Here is a 22,272-nt window from a genome sequence, read left to right as displayed (position 1 = left end):
GAAGGTCTTGTCAGTTGCAGGGTTTGAAAGTAATCTTATTACAGTGGTGCCCCGCAAGATGATGTTAATCCATTCCATTGGAATCCAATGGATTCCATAAAATCGCTGTTTAGCGAAAACATCATCTTGCGAAAAGCATTTCCTCATTGGAATGCATTGAAATCCGTTTAATGCGTTCCAATGGGGAAAATAGTCATCGTTTTGCGAAAATTGCCCATAGAGAAGCCATTTTACAAAGCTCTGATCAGCTGTTTAAATTGCTGTCTTGCAAAGCATCGGACCCGAAAACACCCGTTTTGCGAAGATCGCCCATAGGGAAGCCATTTTGCGAAGCAGCCAATCAGCTGTTTAAATCGTCGCCTTGTAAAGCATCGGTCCCAGAAAAAAAAAAGTCTTGCGAAGCACAGACCGAAACATCATCCAGCGGAAATTGCCCATAGGAAACACTGTTTTGCGAAGCGCAATGGCGATCGCAAAATCTCGTCATCATGTGGATTTGTCGTTTTGCAGGGTAATCGTCTTGCGAGGTACCACTGTATATTTATTATTAATTTAGTAAATTTAGTAAACTTACAGTTGGGTTTACAGAAGGAGTAATGAAGATATTATATTTCAAAAGCAGTGAAAGTATTTTTTTATTTGGTATGCAGTACATGCAGAGGCATTTATCAAGCCTTATGCTATATTGATCTTAAATGGTAAAGGAAAGACTAGATTATTTCATATTTTCTATTTTTGCTAGAATTTCTAAAGTGCAGTGTCAGAATTCAAAGCAGGAGGGAGCCATAGCGTATGTCCTTACATTTTTCTGGCATGCAAATAGCAAAACAAAGAACACCAGTAATGCATCAAATCACTTTTACATGTGGAGCAATAGAAACAAGTTTGGATACAAGATAATGGCTTGTTTAGAGATGTTAGCCAGATCCAAAGTCTGACAATGCTATCCAGATTCTGGTAGGAGAGGAACAACAACAAGAAGAAGCGAGTTCAATGCAATTGTTTCTGCTTCTTATCTCTGCCTCTTCCCCCCCCTGCCAGACATATTTAGGCCCTATGATTCCTGCCCTCAAGTCAGTGTTGAAGTTTGTTGGACTATTAGAGGAGTCAATATTGCTGTGGATGTGGTGTTTCCTTTAAGAGAAACAAGGAGGGATCACTTGGAGATCATTTTGTAACCTCCTTCTGTGCATACATATTAGGAGCAGGCAACTCTGTTTGTAGAAAAGGAGTGGACCTGCTTGAGGACCTTAACCCTTTGTCTCCTCAGCTTTGTTTGTTTAGCAGCTTTGTTTAAGTCCCCCTTTCCCATGACTCTGGAGACCCGTGACTTATGAGATCAGTTCCATGTGTTGCATTTTAATCATTGTGCTGCCGTTTCCCTTACAACTAAGACAGCTGGAGCTCTTTCTTCCATGCACTTTTGATAGGCATTTACACCTTTTCTGGGGAGTTTTGCTTGCTTGCAATATTAAAGCCTCTTGTGACATGATTGGATTTCTTTTTGCTGAAGCTGCTTATTGTGCTTCTCTCTCTCTCTCTCTCTCTCTCTCACACACACACACACACACAAACACAATTTTCTCTTTCCAAAAAGGGCAGTACTAGTCAGTTCCATTTATCTGATTATTAGCTTAAACTACCAGCCAGACTCCTGACCAGAAGGACCCTAGTGATGTGTGGAGCCCAGTTAGTGACCTGGCCAGCCTGGAGGAGTGAGCAAAGGGAATACGCACCACCTATGATGCCGCACTTCATCTAGGATACAAATAATGAAGCACCGATGTCTATTCTGTAGCTTTCTATGGCATTTTAAGAGGAATCTCCCCTTGACTTCCCTGGTCGCTGGTAGCAATCTGGCTGCAGTTATGTAAAAGCAATATAGAAAAGTAGTGAGACGATAATGATGATGATATATTTTTAAGAACAACAAAAACAAAGGCTCAATATAAGAAACAGCAATTTGAAAATAAACAGTTGGAAAAATAAACCACTACATAGATAACACTTGAGGTATATTGATGGAGGGCATGACAATAATTCAACCTGGGCATGGCTAAAACTGGGTACCGTTAAGAAAGAAACCAAAAGGTTTGATCCTTCCTGCACAAGAACAAGCACTTCAAACTAATGTTACAAAAGCTAAGATTCAAGTAATTAGTGCCAACAGCAAATGTCAACTCTGCTGAGAAAAAGATGAAACTGCATCACACCTCATCTACAAGTGTCCAAAGATTACACAAACAGATTACAAAATTAGACATGATGGAGTGGCAAAATTAGTGCACTGGATAGTATGCAGAAAAATGTAACTTGCCAGCCTCCAAAAACCCGTGGAAAGATCAGTTAGAGAAGATGTCAGGAAATGAGGAAGTCAAGATCTTGTGGGATTTCCAGATCCAAACTGATAGGCACCCAGGCAATTAAAATATCTTGCTTGAGGATGAAATGTACCTCAGTGGTCCCCATCGTCATCGTGGCTTTGAGAACAATATCAAGAACTTTCACACAGTATTATAAGCGGTTGCAGATTTCAGAAATAACATCATCAGAACTACAGAAACCAGCAGTATTAGAAACAGCATACATACTGCGCTGATATTTAACAGACACTTAGGTTTTTGATTAAAACTTGTATCTATTATATAATACCAGTCAGTGTTTTTATAATTTGATTAACTGTGCCTGATATTTAGCAGTAGTAGTAGTAGTCGTCGTAGTCGTAGTAAACTGGAAGAGACATTCAGCTATTCAGAATGTAGCAGTTTCCTGTAAAAAATGACATTGGAAAGCTCAGTGGGGCTGGGGAAAATCTCGGTGGAGAGTCTTTGTATGGGGTGAATCTGAAAATTTCACATCCCAATTTGAAGCGAGTGAGTGGGGGACCTGGGAGTACAGACAGCTTTCCAAGGTCCAGGGATGGGCCTATATGCTCCCCCCCCCAGTTCTGGAAGTTCCAAAGCCCTTAGGTTTTACCAGCCCCCAGGTGTTTTGGAAGATCCGATCATCACTTTCATAAATATATTGCATCTATAGTATTTAATTATTTTTACTGGATAGGAGTACACAATATTCAGTTGCCTTCAGGTTTTATTGTCTTCTCTTCCAGTCCTCCTCCAGTTATCAGATAGAAGGAAAACCCCAAGGAGGAGTATTGCTTCAAGTCCAGACAGAAGACACGTGCCAAGCTCCCATAAACCATCCACTAAAGAAACTATTGCTTTATCAGCACATGCGAGAAAGTTTGGAATAGCATTTTTACAGCTGAATCTGATGCCGCTGCTGGCAGGTATTTCCCTTCACACTATTGGGCAAGGGGAGGGAGGAAAACATCCATGTGTCCATTTCTTAATGCTTGAACAACCTTTCATAGGTTTTGGTTACAGTGTGTCAACTGGCTTGACCAAGAGACTTCCAGAGCGTGAGAACAAAAGGGCATGCCCAGTTTGGCTGATATAGAGCCCTTCACCTACTGTCCCTACACACTTTATGTCTTTGTGATTACAATAGAGCTGGTATCTTGCTATGCTGAACATCTAATGATTCTGATTCTGTCATTGGTGGAAAAATAAAGCTAAAAAATTAGTGTAAGGAAAGTACACTTATCAGTCCATCTGTGTATACTGCCTTATATTTAGTCATCAACTACTAAAATAAAATAAATATACATTTAAAAGGAAGAGCTCTTTTTCGGTTCACAAAAGGTTTCCTTATTTATTTATTTATTTATTTATTTATTTATTTATTTATTTATTTATTTACTTACTTACTTACTTACTTACTTATTTCCTTATTTCCTTATTTCCTTATTTACTTATTAGATTGTTATCCCGTCCATCTAGACCAGAGGTCTACTCTGGGCGGTTTACAAATTTAAAAACAGTAAAAACCAAAAACCAACAAAGCAATAAAATAACCTTGGTGTACATAAAGAGTATTATTTTAGCAATTTTCAAAAAAACGGCTGAAAATCTTTTAAAGGTCTTGCTTAAGGAAGACAAATATACCTTTAAATAGAGATAGATTAAATACAGTTTTCAACTATATAAAGTTGGCATATTCTTCCAAGTGCTAGAAACTGCTTGATCGGAATTCTGTCATTGTTGAAGGCTTGTTTACTTACTGCTGCTGCAGCAGCAGCAGAAGAAGAGTCAACTGATGGTTATGGGTGATTTCAGCTTCTTGCATGAATCAGACTGCAAATGTTCTGCCTCACACACCGCACACAACCAGTGTTCCTGCTGCAACATTGGGAAGCAGGTAGAGTCTGCTTCTGCCTGTCACTTACTTGTCTCTGGTACGCGAAGAAGGCTGGATTCTCTTGGCTCGCAGTGTCAGATGATATTTTTTCTTAATTTGTGATCCAAACTTACATCTGATACACTATGTAAAGTGAGTGTGGATGTGTTACTCCTATGTTAAGTATTTAAAACCATTTACTCAGCACCAGTAGTGTGCTAGATCCAGTACTGAATTGCCATTGTGGACATCTGAGGACCAAATAAGAGCCAACAGAGAATGTATAGATAATGTATTGCTGTAGAGGTAGAAAATATGCTATATTTGGTGATTTAGATGACCATTTTCTGATAAGCACATATGTTCTAGCTCAGCTAGGCCAGGATTTGTGAATTGACTGGCCTTCATAATAAACCTGAAAGAAAATCAGTGAAGGATTTTGAGGATGATGTGATGGTAATAGAACAAAGATCAATATTAAGAAACATGTCTTATATTCACTAAAGAAACAGAATGGTTGCATGTACTATAGTATGAAAAGTGAAGAGGTATGTAGTGAGTGACATGTATATGAATAATTTCAGAATATCAACCTACCTGGCGCACAAGATGAAAAGAAATTTGGCCTTGAATGATTATAAATATTATCTTTAAGTAATATTTATAATCATTATAAATGATTATAAGCAGAAACATTTCAGAGATTAATTTTTTCTATTTAGCAAATGTGACTTTTTACTAAATTCAGTTACATCAATATAGCATGCAGAAACAAATTACAGTAGATAAGTAGGGAAATTAAGTGACTGATAAGGGTTTTGTTATCAGACAGTTATATCTGAGGGAGCAACTACATTGACTAATAATGCAGCAAATGCTCCAAGATTGGAATGGTCAGATTTGCACTATTTTCCTCTGACTACATAACTTAAAAGTCAGTGTGAATTAACCCAAAGTTTATCCCCCCCCCAATCAGTAGTTTTTTCCTCCACTGGTGAGGCTTCTTCTTCTTTTTTAATCGATTGTGTTCACATTGGTTCAGGTGATGTGATCACTCAAGCTGATGTAGAAGGATTTGTGCCTGATTATCTGAAGCCACTTTCGCTGGCTACAGTAGCAATGAGAGAGACAGGACAGCGGGCAAACTGGTGACCGTTTGAATCATTTTCTTCCCACACATACTACCTTGCTCTGCTTAGTTCCCTCTTCCCTTCCTGTTGTGTTTCTTTCTCTTTTTTCTTTTAAAGGCTGACTGCAGCTTTCAGCTTGTTAATATCCCTCTCGCCATCCGGATCTGCAGGAAGGATGGTTAGGGTAGAGCTACCTTCACATGCTGGGAACAATGTTGACTGAAAACCTCCTCATCCTCTCTCTGCTAGTTCATCACTTTTTAAATCTTCACTTCAGTTACCTAGCTTACCTAGGACTAGGACATGAAGCCTTTAAAATTTTATTTTTATTTATTTATTTATTTATTTAGTCATTCATTCATTCATTCATTCATTCATTCATTCATTCATTCATTCAATTTATACCCCGCCCCTCTAGACCATGTCTACTCGGGGCGGCTTACAATATAAAATAGATCTATATAAAATATATATATAGTCATAAAATACAATTTCTATATTAATTAAAACAATTAATTAAGAAAGTATACTAGATTGGGATAAGATAAGAGAAAAGAAATGAAAAGAGTTAGCTGACTGGAGGGAAGGCCTGCTAGGGTGGAAAAAGAAACAGAATGGAATGGGGAGAGATGAGGGAGACAAGCAGACCCAGGCATCAGGTGTGGAGGATTCAGATGGTTTCCAAGCTGCAAACAGGATGGATTAGCCATTTCCTTCCCCCCCTCTTTCTATTGACTCCTGTGTGATTGACTGAAGTGAATTAACCCGGGGAAGCCTGACTTCCTGGGTGTGACTTCGCAGTGGATTCATTCACATTTCTCCCACTGTGTAGTCACCAACTAAATCTGAAGACAGTTTTAAAATCAGTTTGTTCCAGATCACTGCTGGTTAAAAAATGAACACTAAAAAGGGCTGTTCTTTTATATAGAAATGTACTGCAACTGTACTATTTTTCTCCCATAAGCAGATGCTGGGCCATTGTTATTATACTTATGTTTCCTATCAAAATAAGTGCAAATAAAGAAATAACACTCTCCCTGACCAAAATACAGGAAATGTGGGGCAGCCTGTAGGAAATGGCTGTAAAGCTTTAGGCACTGCTTATTAAAAGGAACATATTTTGAAATTGAAATACCTTGTGAAGCAAAGAAGCCATCTTTCTGCTTATTTATTTATTTGTTTATGTGTTTGTTTGTTTGCTTGCTTGCTTGCTTGCTTATTTATTTATTTATTTATTTATTTATTTATTTATTTATTTATTTATTTATTTATTTATTTATTTATTTATTTATTTGATTTTTACCCCGCCCCTCTAGACCATGTCTACAGCAATACATTCTTTTGACACTTTGGACTTCTGTTGAAAATGTAAGGATCTTTTATCTACATTTCATGCTCTTGAACTGTTTCAACGAATAGAGTTTGCAGGATGTGGTTCCACTATTTTTGACAACTTTGCCAAACATATTGCAGGAGTCTGTAAAGTAAAAGCCCAAAGTAAGTTCACTTTTATTAGGACTGCAAGGGTACACAGCAGCCGCCCCCTGGGATTGCGTGCTGCTTTGTTGAGTTAGCTGACAGCCTGCATACAAATTACCTCTCTGCAGCATGTTTCTTGACGTTTTCCTTTTAATTGAAGTTGAATCTTCAAGGGCATTGATATATTACTCTGGTGTATTCAGAGCTTCCTTCAGTTTTTCTTGCACTGTATAATTTTGTTCAACATGGTACTGATATTTAAAGTTACATACTTTCCCAAGATAGTGCTCTTCAAATTAAGGCACACTTGTAAAAAGAGCACCATAAGGAGTTCTGAAAATATCCTCATTGCCTTGTGGTTATGCATGAGAAATGCCTTATATTGCCTCCCATTTGCCACCTCTTCTTGATGCCTGTTTTGAATACTTACGGATTTTTGTTGATAATCTGTGGGCTCCCCCTGCTGCTGACCTGTAGCTTGTCCAAGTAAGATGACAAGATCAGAAACTGGCAAACTGGATCACCTTTGGGGTTATAATATGTCCTTCTTCTCATTTGATGAGACTAATCATCTAGATTCTTAAACAGAGAGTGACTGTGAATTCAATAAATGAGCATGGTGTTTTTTGGAGCAGGGAGACAAAAAGAATTTTGAAGGTGGAAAGGGTTATTCTTAATGAAAAATGGGTACCTTACATAGGAGACCGGGAGCGAAGATATATAACACTAATAGGGAGAAGACAAAATAATGCATGACAAATTAATGGAAGACTAGATTAAAAATTGGGCAAAATCCTCTTGTTTAGCTTTGTGGGTGTAATTAGTGTAAGCAAATTGTAACATTCTGTCAGTTCTTTCCAGGTAAAATATCCCTGCTTTGGTTTTTGGGGGCATGCATACAAATGCCAAGACATTGTACACACTTCCAGAATCATGGCAGGGAAAGTTTGTTTACTAGAGAGAGATGGATCTAAAGTTACAATTTGGCTTACACTATGCAAAAGGAGTTCAGTCATTGGAAATTTGTAGTTTGGGGGCCTTTGTTTTGTTTTTGATGTTTGTTGGCATATTCGTGTTAGGTGCTTAGTAGATTCCTGTTAGGATTTTGGTAGATGTAATTTCTCTGCCTTGAAATATTTCTATAGCTATTTTTTGTACTCTGGTGATTCTGAAGCTCTTTTTGCTTGAGTTGCTACATCACTAAATGTTCTTCATGAAAAGATTCTTCTTTGACAGCAGATATCATTCCTTATCTCTCTGTTTCCATATTCTCTTTAGTTTAACCTGATTAGGTAATCTATTACCTTATTAATCTTCCAATATTTAGCTATAAAATTTCTTTGACTTTTTGGACATATGTCTCTTGTCCCCCTGCTCCCCCCCCCCGTTTTTGTCATTTTTTTTTTTCTGTTTCTTTGCAATGTTTGTCTTAACAATTCTCCTTGTCCCAATGTGGAAAACACAAAAAATTGCATTTAGGATTTAAAATCGATTTCTGGCACCGGTCACTGTTGCTTCTTGACTGTTATTGGTGTTGGAAAAATAGCAGCCTTGCATGCATTTAACACTGGGAATCATTTGGAGAGAGTTTTACAGGCAAAAGCGATGATCAGTTTGCTTTTTTGTGAAATTGTATTTTGAGAATGACTGCGATCATCACAGCTGTTTTCTGCCTGGGAATTTGGTTGCAGCCATTTTTTTGGTAATAGTCCACATGACAAATCTACAAAATTTCCAATGTGCAAACTTATTCAGAAAGACTGGAAACTCCCAGTCTAGGCTTTTCCAGTTAAGTGAAGTGCCTACCCTAGAAAATTACAGATGCATAAGGATAATCACATAGTAGTGCTACAGGGTAGCAATTAAGGGACCTGAAAGATTAAAACAGAGGCTAAAATCCTATTGTGTAGCTCTACAGGCACAATGTGAAGCTGTGGCAGTGTTAGTGAAAAACACAGCAGGGTAGAAGTGCTAGTCACAACAAATTTCTCCATGTTAATTGCGTAGTGCTGGTTACCAGGGTGCAATGCTCAGCATGCTTATGTTGGCTTAACTTTTATGTTACACCATAATGTACTGGTTCTTCTTCGTGGCCTGTGTGAATCACACTCTGGGTGATCCGCGCCTGCGCGGAGCTTCATTGGAAAGTTCAATCTAGAGCTTCTGCAGCAGCAAAAAACACATTAGAATAAGGCCCCTCTCCCGTCATGTAAGTATCTTGGTGCCAAGGCTCCCCTTTCAGTTTTTTTTCAATTGCCGTGTTGAGAGCCTCATACTGTGGTGCCCCGCTAGACGATGTTAATTTGTTCCATTGAAATCGCTGTTTAGCGAAAACATCATCTATTGAAAAGCCTTTCCCCATTGGAATGCATTGAAATCCGTTTAATGCATTCCAGTGGGGAAAATACCTCGTTGTCCTGCGAAAGTCGCCCATAGGGAAGCCACTTTGTGAACCACCGATCAGCTGTTCTAAATCGCTGTCTTGCGAAAACTGGGCCCGAAAACACCCATTTTGCGAAGATCACTCCTAGGGAAGCAATTTTGCGAAGCGCTGAAGCACGGATCAAATCGCCGTCCAGCGAAATTCCCCCATAGGAATCACTGTTTCGTGAAGCAAAATGGCAGTCACAAAATATCGTCACCATGCGGATTCGTAGTTCTGAGGGGTAATCGTTTTGCGAGGTACCACTGTAGTTCTGCTTCTGTGAGTAAAAGAGAGAGTTTATTCTTGATTCATTCCTGTTATCAAAAGTTTTCCTTTAAATGTTTAGATCAAATTTATTATCATCAGAGATGTTTTCTTTTCTACTTTGTTTGGCCTCTGGCTGCAGCACTCCCCCCCCCCCCCCGAATAACTGGGTTTTTTTCCCTCCTCAAATTATTTTCTCCTATTCAGGAGAAAAAAGAGGAATGTTGCCCTCTTTTTATATTTTTATATTATTATATTTTGTATGGGTTGAATGGGGGCGGTTGGCCATTTAATGTTTATTTTTACTGCTGGAAACAAACAAATCATCCGGCCAGCCCGCCAGCCGTTGTCCTTGGTTCAAGTACTGAAATTGACTTAGAGTGCCAGTGTTGGCTTATCTGGAAGATAATTTGAAGCATAGTGTCTTGTGCAATTGCTATTCAAATGCTTTGATTATGCTTCCAGGAGAACGCTTTGTAGTCAGTCAAATGGGAGAGAGATCCCCTAAAATTTGTGAAGCATACCTGAGCTTTTCAGTTGGGAAGCCTCTCATGACTGAGAAACAGAAACATGAATTAAATCCCCTGATTATTAGGATAAAGTCTGCAAGATCCTTACCAACCACTCCTGTCCCAATTGAAGAGCTACAGGTAATTCAGAATATGGCTTCTTTGTGGTTCAGTGTATTTAGGTAACAAGCAGTATTATTGGAGAATAGCACGAGAAAAATTCTGTGCATTGCTGATTTGCTGGGGTTTTTGACATGTAGAACAATTATTGATACAAGGCTCGGAATGAACTGTGGCCATGTCAGAATTCTCCATGTACAGAGTGCATAGTGGTGAAAGGCCTCTTACCAGTCACAATCCCTTATCTAGAGCCCTATCTGAAGATGTATACACGCATGGGATTATTGTGAGGTTCCTTATTGATCTATTGCTTTCCTCCTGTTTTTTGTCCATGAGCTATCAGACCAAACACTGCTTTTTTTTGTCCTTACCTTTCTATGGCCTGTCTCCCGTACCCCATTCCCTCACCTGCTGCTCAAGACTTTGTTTCCTTTCTGAGTGACAAAATTGTAAACATCAGCTTAGATCTTCCCATTCTCTCACTTTCAGCTCTCCTCTTTCCTGTACCTTTTCTCTATCCTATCCTATCCTGTTTCCTCCTCTCTTACTTAGCAAGCTGGCTACCTTTATTCCTTCATCCAGCTCCCCTTCTCCAAATCACTAGCATCCTCCTCAATCCGCATGACATCACTCCCACCTTTCTTACAGCAGATCACATTCTTGACTATCTCCCTTTGTTCCTTACTTCTCTGCAGTTCTTTTCTCTGCAAGCTCAGTCTCTTTAATTTTGAACTGTTTCTGTAAGGAAGTGCTTTGCTGATGCTTTCTCCTTCTTGATGGTAGTCCATGGGCAATCTGTTCTTTTTCTTCCGGTATTCTCTTCCACTTCTCTTTCCCTCTTTGTTTCTAAATCTGTCTGTCTAGTAATGTTCTTTACCACTTAGTATGTCCATGGCAGTTTTTCAGTCTTACCCCCCAAGCCCTCCTGTCCTTATATACTTCCCATGTTCATGAACAATATACCTATCCAACCTGTAGAACAGGGGTAGAGACCTATGTTTATCTTGGACTTCTCTTTCTCCTTTGCTCCCCATATTAGTTTATCTCTAAGCTGTGTTGGTTTTCCCCTTGTAAGATTGGGAAACATATATTTTCATATCTGCCTCACTGGTAGAAACTGTGTGGAATCAAAATAAGAGCTAGCTAGCCAACCAACTTTTGACCAAGCTCCTGGAGGCAGTGGAAGACAGGAGGGCCTGATGTGCTCTAGTCCATGGGTTCACGAAGAGTTGGACATGACTTAATGACTAAATAACAACAATCAACCAAAGTTGGCAGAAGGGAGCTAAGCCCTAGTTACCATTTGGATGTAAGCAGGATTGGACCTAAAACCATCCCCAAGCAAAAAGCTTGCTTCTAAAGCAGTAGTTTAACTCCCAACGGCAATCAACTGAATTCCTTCTCCATTCCTTCAAACCACATCTCCATTTAATCTCACCTGGGTGAAATAGATAGAAGTTAAATAGTACAGGAGACAAATCAGAACCTTGCAGTGTCTTATAGTACAAATATCATAGGACCAAGGAGAAGTCTTATATTGTCACCTTCTGAAAGCAAACCTGTGAGAAAGCCACAGATGCACTACAGTAACAGTGCCCTTAATTCTCATCTTTAACAGGACACCCAGAAGGGTAGCATAATCAATTAAGTTAGGTTATGCAGATGTCCGGGAGAGCCATAGGGTTGTACTCGCATTGTCTGCCCATGTTTTTATTTCTCCTGAAAACGGTCCCACAGAGCAACCAGGACATTTTAGTCCCCAGACCTGACTAAAATGGGACAAGACATGTAGGAGTACAGTGAATGTCTTGGAGCCAAATGCTTCAGAGTTGTCTCCTACCATAACAAGTTGTTCAGGAAATTGATTCTTGTTAATCAAGGTTAATATTTGCTATCTATGGTATGGCAGATGGTCATGAGGAAGAGGACCTTTTCAACTGAGATGCTTGGACTGTGAAAGAGCTTACCTAAGAGTATGTGATTGTGCTTTCTCACTTGTTGCCTGTGGACAATTTTTTTTGCCACCCAACTTGTTCTTAATTCTACCTGTTTCAGGTTTGAGCAGGGTTAGGTTTTGTTTTGTTTTTTTGTTTTGTTTTGGAGGGAAGGTATTTATTATTCTATAGCCATTTTTGTCATGAACCTTAGCTACAATTCTGTGTATCATAGATAGGATTTTAAAATGTCTTTTTAAATAAACATATAATATAATATAATTCTCTCTTGCTCTCTTCCCCTTTCCCTCCCTCCTTGTTCCTCACCCCCTCTCTTTTGGTAGCATATATGTGCTCCTGTTTACTGCAAATATAAGTTCCACAATATGCCTCCCCATCAAACCGAAGGTCGAGCTCATGGGACTGAGGTCTTCTTTAAAGATATCAATGTGATTCTTACAGGGACAATAAAGACAGAACTGAGTGAATATCTAAGGGGGCCACCCTTGGAAATTGAAGTTCATGACAGAGACAAGAAGATGGAAGCGATCAAGGTGAAGCCTTCTTTGTTTGGTGAGGAGCCGGGAGACAGCAAAATAAGTCATTTGAACACTGTAGCTTCTAGGCACTTGCTGCAGAATCGTTTTTCAGAGGAAATTCGGCATCCCTTTGGGGTAGCAAAGATCAGCCTGGCTGACTTACTGCTAGGTGAAAAGACCCTGAATTTCTATGCTCCTATTCAGAATTGCTCCGTTCAGGACTCTGCTTTCTGCCAAGGGGAGAGTATCTTTCAAAAGGCAAGGGGAGTTGATGACTCACAAGCTCTTCAGCTACCAATGGGCCATTACGTGAACTCAGAGTCATACCTTAAAGTGAGAGTTGAAATAACTGTGCCTCTAAGTCTCGAAGAGGACTCGGATGACACAGAAACTGCACATTGCCCTTATGGCTGTATCATCTATATTTTTGACTATAAGAATACCTCTCTCTTAAGTTATTTGCTGCAAGAGATTACAGCCATTAATGCAGAGGCTCTCCAGCTCAATTCTTATCCCCCACATATCATTCAGAAATCTCTGAATACTTTAAAACTGAACCAGAAGCTTTCGTTTGAGGAGGTTTCTCAGCTAGATATTATTACGGGATTCCACATACTGGATGGGTCCATTCACCTCCTTATTTTGGAAGGCTTCAAGAACAAAGCACTGAAGAAGTTGTGGAATAAAAGAATGGACAGGTAAACAAGTTCATTTTACTATTTAAATCTATTTTCCTCTGCAGTGATGTTTTTGTAAATGTCATTTAATGAGACTGTATGTAATTGCTCATGTGTGTGTTATCTGCACATAAACACACACATTATGAATGTGTGTGAATACTGTATGTGTATATAAGCTGGTGTTTATGTCAGGACAGAGAGAAGATGATCTAGAGGTGGTGCATCTTGAGTCCTTTCTTTTATCATGGTTAGATCATCTGCTGAAATTTGGACATGCAGAGTCCAACTCCACCCTTCCATACAGAGAAGGGACCTCTTACTGTGATCCACCCCCAAAGACCAATGGATCCTACTGGTTTTCAAAATGTCCTGGGAGTCTTCTGGCTGATAAGGTTGATGTTTCTGTTGATGCTGTGATCACTCACTAATATTCAGAGGTGACCTGAGCTGTAGAAACAATCAACCCTAAATGCCCTCTTTGTTGCAAAGCTCAACCATCTCTGTGGTTGAGGAGTTAACCGAGGAGTTAAAGATGATGAAGCAATTATGAATAAGGCTAAAGAGCAGATGGAGGAAAGCTCCCATGGAGATCAACCTGCCGGCTTTCAGGGAAGCATTCCTGAAGATACTGTAATAAGCCAGTGAAATAAGCCACAATATTCAATTTATTGAACCTGCTTCTGATCAACAGGTGGAATTTTTATGTGTAATCCATAGTTTTATTTTTCCCAGACAAAAACAATTTCAGCATGCAAATGCTGACAACCGACTGGCAGCCCATTGTGGATCTAATGTTGAAGGCATCAATCAGGACCTTGACTCCTTCTTGATACCAGTAAATCTGAAGTAGATCTTCAGTGCACCATCTAGTGAGATTAAACTGGATCATTTTCAGCTAGTATGAAGAGGTGTACCAGGCACTTGCACTCGCCAAAGCCATCACTTGTTTGCTAGATCGTTGTACATTGTGGCTCTTCAAATCAGCCAAAGAAATAACCATGGAATGGACTACATACATCATTAATGCCTCACTACAGGAGGTTCACTTACCTTCCTGATTAAAGGAAACTGATATAAGAGCCATTCCTAAGAAACCTAATTTAGCAGTGGATGATTTTAATAACTATAGATCCATTGTCAATATTCAATTCTTGGGCACATTGATAATGTTGATATTTGTATCTCCATAGAGAAAGCTGGGTCCAAGAGCACCCCCAAGCTACAGACCTGATCCTTCATCTGGGTAACATTATTCTGGAGCCTCTCTTCATCATCTCCACCGTGCATTCTTCTACTTACCAGTAGCATTCTTCCTCAAACTTTTGTTACTCCTTCTTAGTTTTGTCTGTTCCCCAATTAAAAAAACAACAACCCAGAACAAATTCTATATCCTTTTCTACAACTTTCATTTTCATTTTTGGTTCCCAGCTACATTTCACAAAGTGTGTTTACTGTGGCTTTATGATTCCATGATTAGATGTTTACTGCCAGTGCCTCCCCTGTCTAGGCAAGCCCCATGCAACTCCTTCCTGCAAAATCTACAAGGGCAGGAGTAGTAGAGAAGCCAGACTCTGTACTTTATTCTAGGAGAAAGCCCTGTGCATACCAGCCTCATATCTCACTCTTCCAAGGTTGTCCTTCTTGCTTTTTCCACCGTTACCTCTCCAGATCTGAAAGATAAAATCCCCAATAGGAACAACTTCTGTGTTGGACACGTCATTGGGTGGTGTTTTCATTGATGTAAGCACTTAGGGCGTGTGTTTCAGGGCAGTGAAAGCACACTCCCAGCCTCATTCCTTTCCTCCATTATCCTCCAAAGTTTTTTTTTAATTCGTACATGAGATTTGTGCTAGACCTCCCTGTCTTCATTAGATGTCCTCTGCATGCACAAAAAAGGGGGCAAAACGAATGACATTTGGAACACTTCTGTAACCAAGGAGCTTCACAGCTAACCATAAAAGGACAGGAGAAGAGAGGCCAGAGGAAGGAAGGAAATAAGGAGGTGGGTGGGTGGGCAGGATTGCGGGTTGCATCGCAAACAATAAGAACGGGGAACTCACAAATCAATCTGCAGCCCTTGTGATTTGAAATACAATGCAGGCTGCAAACTGCAGCAAAGCTGAATCTTTCCAATTCAGATTTCTAGTGTAGCCATGCCCTTAGATGCTTAATTTCATATCAATGTTCACCAGCTTAGAGTCCAGTCCCTTGAATTATCTGCAGCGCCAAGGGTCCTAACAAAAAGCATAATCATTGTCACCACTCGCCAGAGAACAAAGGGCATTACAATTTTTCGTTTTTTGGACGAGAGGTTGATTGTCATGACATCCAGGTGTGCCTAATGCTTAGCCCTTCACACCACACCTGCACTGCTCAACAAATTTGACCTCATAACAAACTGAAAGGAGTCTTGTTTAAATTGCACTATCAGTTTTATAGGGGCCTGTATTGACTCCCACAAAGTTTGTGTCAGGATTCGGTTTTTAAAAGCTGTCCTTGTAAAATCACTCATTCTCTCCCTCCTTTGCCATCTGAACTCTATGGTGAAATAGGCACAACTGGTTCCAGGCCTTGCTGCCTCTGCCACCCCAACGATGTGCCCTAAGGCTGTGCACGGCCCCTCCAGCACTGGTTCCTCACAGGGTGGATTTGCTGAACATCAAATTGATTTAAATCACAGTATCAGTTTTTTGAAAATGATGTTTTTGATTTAAATTGTCAAAACAAATCTGATTTTTGGACTTCTTCAGCATGTACAAATCATCCCACAAGCCTCTGCTTCCTCTCTTGTTTGTACCACCTGGAATTTTCCTATCTCTACGATAGTAGGTGTCCTTAAGCAACCTCGTCACAGATCTCTCCTTCAAATCACTGATTAAAATCATGATGGATGCCTGTGTTTTAGGCTGAGGAGCTCACTGTCTCAACCTAGACATAAATGACTTGTGGTCCACTGTAGAGCTGTGCATAAAAACCCTACAGTTGAAAAATGACCTCTTAGTGGGAGTTCATAGAATCACCATGCAAGGATCCCAAGCTGCAGGCAAGCAACCTGTTCATCTGAGTGGTCTCATGATAGTATTTCTCCTGGGCTGTACTAGTTTATAGTGTAGTTGGGGATTTTTATATTTGAATTTTGCTGCCTTATTTTTTTAAAAAGAATTTCTATATACAAAATTGGTGTGGAGGAGAAAAAATAGTCTATACAGTATACTTTTTCTAAAATGCTTCTGCTCTGTTGTAACCAGCAACTTTATTTCTAGAAGATCCCTATGCTGTTTCTTCACATGGAGACACAAGGCAGACTTTTGGCAGATTTTCATGCAAAAGTCTGCCTTTTGTCTCTGTGTGATTAATGTCTTGCAATGTGGCCTTGGGCAAGCTGCACAGTCCCGGGGTGCCCTCAGAAGGAGATGGCAAACTACTTCTGAGTATACTCTGCCTGGAAATTGATTTGATGGCACGTCGTCGTTGTCGTTGTCGTTGTCGTTGTCGTTGTCGTTGTCGTTATTGTTATTATTATTATTATTATTATTATTATTATTATTATTATTATTATTATTATTATTATTATTATTATTATTATTATTATTATTATTATTATTATTATTATTATTATTATTATTATTATTATTATTATTATTATTATTATTATTATTGTCGTTGTCGTTGTCGTTGTCGTTGTCGTTGTCGTTGTCGTTGTCGTTGTTATTGTTATTGTTGGCTTTAACCCCTGCTTGACATGTTTGTAACCAAATGTCCTGAAACAGAAGGGTTTTGTTATGCCCATTTTGCCATTTTTACCAATATTTTCGGTCATGCTTTGATTTTCTCTCTCTTTTGCTTCAATAATCTTTCCTAAGCCAAAACACAAGGGTTCTGAAGATAATGGAAGTTGTGGAGCACTTTAATTTCATGCTTCCTTGCTAATGTTTTAATCTACCAGTGTTGCAAACACAGTATCAGCCATTGTCTCGTTTTAAAGGAAAGCTGTTCTGACAGAATTAAGGTTGAAAGGGAAATTTCAAAGACCAACACTGAGTATGGCTGACAGGTTTTCAGGGACTTGCAGACAGTTTTGTAAAGGATGTCATTCCCAGTGGCACATGTGGTAATTTATTTCCTTCCGTAGTTGCAGCTTCAAATCAGTTTCACAGATTTCTCTTGTCGTGCTGTAAGTTGCTTCCTGGAAAAACCTAAAATAATAGTAAGTACTGCCACAGTACATCTTCATAGGCTATTATGGGTACTTCTTGGACAGGGCATATAGTAGCAATTTTTTCTGTAAATGTTTGCATTTGATTACATGATATTTTTTTTGCTGCAGGCTACATCCAGTTGTTACTTGCAACTCCAGTTGACTCATCAGATAAATGGTTCTTGATAACTTTTAGCAACTTTAGTTGGGACGAAGTGTGGGTTTAGCCCTATTTGCCCTCCCCCTTTAGGGAAGTTAGGTATCTAGCTGTGGAACCAGAGGTTGGGAGCTTGATTTTCTACTGGCCTTGGGCAAGCTGCCGCGTCCCAGAAGAAGTAGATAAGACATAAGACATAAGACATAAGAAATTTATTTGTCATTGCGCTCACAAGTGGGTGCAACGAAATGAGGTGCTCTTCCCCAAGGTAAAACTGGACAACACTACAAAAAAAAGTTAAAATATACACAACTTTCACCATCCAAATATAGATACCCCGTTTTCTCTCAGCAATTAAAATCCACCAAAAACCTATGGCCCCACATTTAAACTCAATACTGCACTTGGGTAAAAACTGTTCCTGAATCTGCTTGTCCTTGCTTTCAATACCCTGAATCTCCTTCCTGATGGTAATAGTTTAAAGAGCTGATATCCCGGATGAGAGGAGTCTTTCAGTATGTTAGATATCTTCCTCTTACATCTGTTCTTATACAATTCTTCCAAAGAGGGGAGTGAACAGCCAATGATGTTTTGGGCCGTCTTAATCACCCTTTGAATTGCCTTTTTCTCTGCCACTGTGCAGCTCGTGAACCATACACAGAGACAGTAGGATAATATGCTCTCAATCGAACTCCGATAGAAGGTGATTAACAAACTCTCAATCAATTGTTGCTTTCTAAGAATCCTTAGAAAATACAACCGTTGTTGTGCCTTCCTGATTAACGCAGCGGTGTTTGCACTCCAAGTCAGGTCATTTGTTATGATAGTCCCAAGAAACTTACATTCAACCACCTGTTCCACACAAACTCCATCTATATACAGTGGCTGAATGTCTGCTCTTTTTTTCCTATAGTCCACTATGAATTCCTTGGTTTTTTGGATGTTAAATAAAAGATTGTTTTTTTTGCACCAGCGGGATAGCTGTAATACCTCGTCCCGATACGCAGACTCATCATCCCCAGAGATAAGTCCTACTAGTGTAGTATCGTCTGCAAATTTGATAATCCTATTACTGGGATGGTTATTGGTGCAATCCGATGAATAAATGGAGAACAGTAGTGGACTAAGGACACAGCCTTGTGGAGTGCCAGTGCTGAGTATCTTGTCAGTAGAGATGTAGTCATTCAGTTTAACCCTTTGTGGACGATTTGTTAAAAAATCCAAAATCCACAGACAGATAGAATCTGGAAAATCAAGATCTTTAAGTTTGTCTATTAATCTGTGGGGTATAATGGTGTTAAAAGCAGAGCTAAAGTCCGCGAACAGCATTCTTACATAATTCCCTTGTGTTTCCAAGTGGGATAAAGCCATATAAAGCACAGTATTGATCGCATCCTCGGTTGATCTATTTTCTTTATAAGCAAACTGAAGCCCATCAAAGGGATGAGGAAGGCAGGAGATAATATATTTCCGAACTAACTGCTCAAAGCACTTCATTAAGATTGAAGTTAGTGCCACCGGCCTGTAGTCATTCGGACTGTTTGTAGGCAACTTTTTAGGCAGTGGAACGATGATGGAAGCCTTGAGACAGACGGGAACTGCGCATAGTGTCAGGGATCTATTAAAAATTACAGTCCATATCCCGGCTAGCTGATCAGCACAGTCTTTTACCACCCGACCAGGAATTAAGTCGGGTCCAGCTGCTTTTCTGGAGTTAACCACTTTCATAGTCTGTCTCACATCCTGCTCATTCACAATGAAGGGGGGACTCTGCTGAGTAAATGATGGCAAACGAACAGTTTCAGTTTGATCGATCTCGAATCGAGCAAAAAAGTTGTTCAACTCCTCAGCCACCTCCACACCTCCGCCTGAGGAAACCTTTTTTGCTTTGTAGTTTGTTAGTTGTTGAACCCCCTGCCAAACTTGCCTCATGTTATTGCTGAGAAAGCAGTCTTCAATTCTCCTCTTGTATTCGGCCTTAGCTTGCTTAATGCCTCTCCTCAAATTCGTTCTTGCTGCACTGTAGTCTAGATCATCCCCAGACTTAAAAGCCTTATTTCTAGCATACAACAGGCGTCTAACCTTCCCGGTCATCCAGGGTTTTTGATTGGGATAAACCCGGATACGTTTATCCACTGTGACCGTGTCAATACAGTGTGCCATATACCCTAACACTGCAGCTGTATGTTCTTCCAGATCAGGATGGTCAAAAATTTCCCAATTTGTTTGTTCAAAACAGTCCTTTAACTGCTCCATTGCTCCCTCCGGCCAGCTTTTCACTGTCTTGACTACTGGCCCTGACTGTTTTCTCAGAGGAATATACTCCGGAGCTAAAAACAGGGACATATGGTCAGACTGGCCCAAGTGTGGCAATTGTAATATCCTGTATCCATTTGCAATATTCGTGTAGACCTTATCTAAGGTGTTCAGCCCCCTAGTAGCACACCTTACATGTTGATGGAATTTGGGGAGGACTGCACATAGATCTACATGATTGAAGTCTCCTGCAATAATGTATACAGCATCCGGAAATTTACTTTGCAAGTTGCCAATTTCATCGCCCAGATGACCCAGCGCCAAATCCGCATTTGCATCCGGCGGAATATAAACAACAAGAATAATAACAACGCTGAATTCCCGTGGAAGGTAAAAAGGTCTGCATTTAACAGACAGATATTCCAGCTCCAAAGAGCTATGACGTGTTATAATCTCTGAGTTTGTGCACCAGCTCTCTCTAACAAACACGCACAATCCTCCTCCTCTGCACTTCCCCACATTCCTGTCTCTGTCCAAACGATGTAATAAAAAACCTTCCATATCAATAACAGTGTTTGGAATAGTGGGGTTCAGCCAGGTTTCAGTGATTAACAGCACGCAACAGTTTTTCACAAACTTACTTGAGGAGACCTGTAACCTTAAGTCATCCATCTTGTTTGCCACTGATCTGGCATTAGTCAGAAAGAGACTTGGGAGTGGTAGTCGCTTTGTCTGTTTTTGCAGCCTATACAAAACACCAGCCCTGCAGCCCCTTTTTTTCTTCCTCTCCTTACGTTTCCTTTTCCTTCTCACTCTCGCTTTTGCTGGAATTACAGTCCACAGAGAGCCAGGGGACCTTGCAATCTCTGATGGTATGCCATGTTTCCAAATAAACTTAGCTGTTATCTCCTGTTTACATTGCAATCCAATCCTCATAAGTTCACAATTGCTGTAGAGTATATTCACTCCGCCGGAGGTATTCACAACACCAGATAATACACACAAAAACATCCATAAAGAACGCCAAGTCGAAGAGCACTGAGCTGCAGCACCTGAATGCGCGGCCATTTCCAACTGTCATTCCAACTGTCATAACTTCTAAGAAATGTATGCCTAGAAACCCTCAAAAGGGTCACCATGGGGAGGAGGCGGGGCTTTGTTGCGGTGCTGCCAGCAACTCCAGAGAGGAGCTCTCTGGAAAAAGCTGGAACCCTCCGGCCCGGGATCCCCCCTTTGAAATGGGGATCAAAGGAGAGTCTAGAAGAAGTCTCTCTGAAGCAGATGGTGAGCAGCAGAAGGAGAAGAAAGGGAGGCAGACCCGGACTTTTTTCTTCTGAAGAAATCACCGTACACGGACTGGAGCGGGCGCCATTTTTTGGCACTGAGCCGCGAGGAACCCTTTACCGGGGGAGAGGAGAGCAATCAATATAAACTAAAAATATATAACAAGTAAGTAAGCCGAAGCCTCTGATTTATGAAACAGCCTCATTAAGCTGAAATAAGAATGAAAATATTTGGCTGAAAGAATAAATGCAGCGGCGGGTTTATCTTATCAGTCTGACTCAAAAGCGAAACTAAGCTTCTCCAAGTGAACTATTAAAACACCAGGCTGATTCTAAAGCCGAGAGTCTGAGATGGAAAAATAAATCTTATGTTTCTGGAGAAGAATCCCAGACAGCAACACCGTCTGACTGGATTTAAGAGACTTCGGTGGATGCAGTGTGGCTGGGATACGTTACTCTTTGCCTTCTCTGGACTTTGTGAACTATAAATAATAGAATCTGGTGGTTTTCGGGAGAAGGAGCTGACGTGGCCAACTGGACTAAGGAGCATTAAGGGGTTAATGAAGATCACAAGACGAGCTCCAAGGACAATCTACTGGACAGTTTAAGACTCTGTGACTGTTGTTTTGTTTGTGACCGCGTGTGAGTCTAATAATAGAAGCTTGCTGAACTCAGGAGAAGAAGAAATAACTGCATCACGGTTCTAATTGATATTGTATTTGCTGGGCTAAAAGTTGATTTTTATACTACAATATTTGGACAAAGATTGGAGGGAGATCTAAGGGGAGGTTTATGATGAGGGGTTTGAATTGTTGATAAAATTGTGGAAACTGTGGAAGGATTTCTAGGGGGTGATTATTGTGGTATTTATACAAACCCCAAAGCCTGAGATGGACCCCAAAAATTCAAAAGAACAAATGGAGACTTGGTCTGTTCAATCCCAAAGTTCTGGAATAGTGGTGCAAGAAATAGAAAAGGAATGGCAGATTAATATACAAAGGCTAATATTAACAGGGTTCCAGCAAGTGAATGCAGGTCTTAGCAAAATAGAAAATTTGA

The 22,272-nt window shown here is 40.1% G+C and overlaps 1 protein-coding gene across 5 annotated transcripts in view; it reads left to right on the top strand.

Moving 5' to 3' along the window:
- CFAP92 (cilia and flagella associated protein 92 (putative)) overlaps positions 1–22,272 on the top strand; it is a 116,201-nt gene that overhangs the window by 72,039 nt on the left and 21,890 nt on the right. For all 5 annotated transcript variants that reach the window (XM_078385363.1, XM_078385364.1, XM_078385362.1 and 2 more), the window contains 3 exons: positions 3,110–3,289; positions 10,003–10,187; positions 12,445–13,337. In XM_078385363.1, coding sequence (XP_078241489.1) covers positions 3,110–3,289; positions 10,003–10,187; positions 12,445–13,337 — 1,258 coding nt within the window. The remainder of the gene's footprint in view (positions 1–3,109; positions 3,290–10,002; positions 10,188–12,444; positions 13,338–22,272) is intronic.

This window comes from Pogona vitticeps, chromosome 2 (genome assembly GCF_051106095.1).
Source record: "Pogona vitticeps strain Pit_001003342236 chromosome 2, PviZW2.1, whole genome shotgun sequence".
Taxonomy (NCBI): domain Eukaryota; kingdom Metazoa; phylum Chordata; class Lepidosauria; order Squamata; family Agamidae; genus Pogona; species Pogona vitticeps.
Note: the sequence above shows the minus strand (reverse complement) of the source record. Positions and strands in the feature narration are given on the sequence as shown.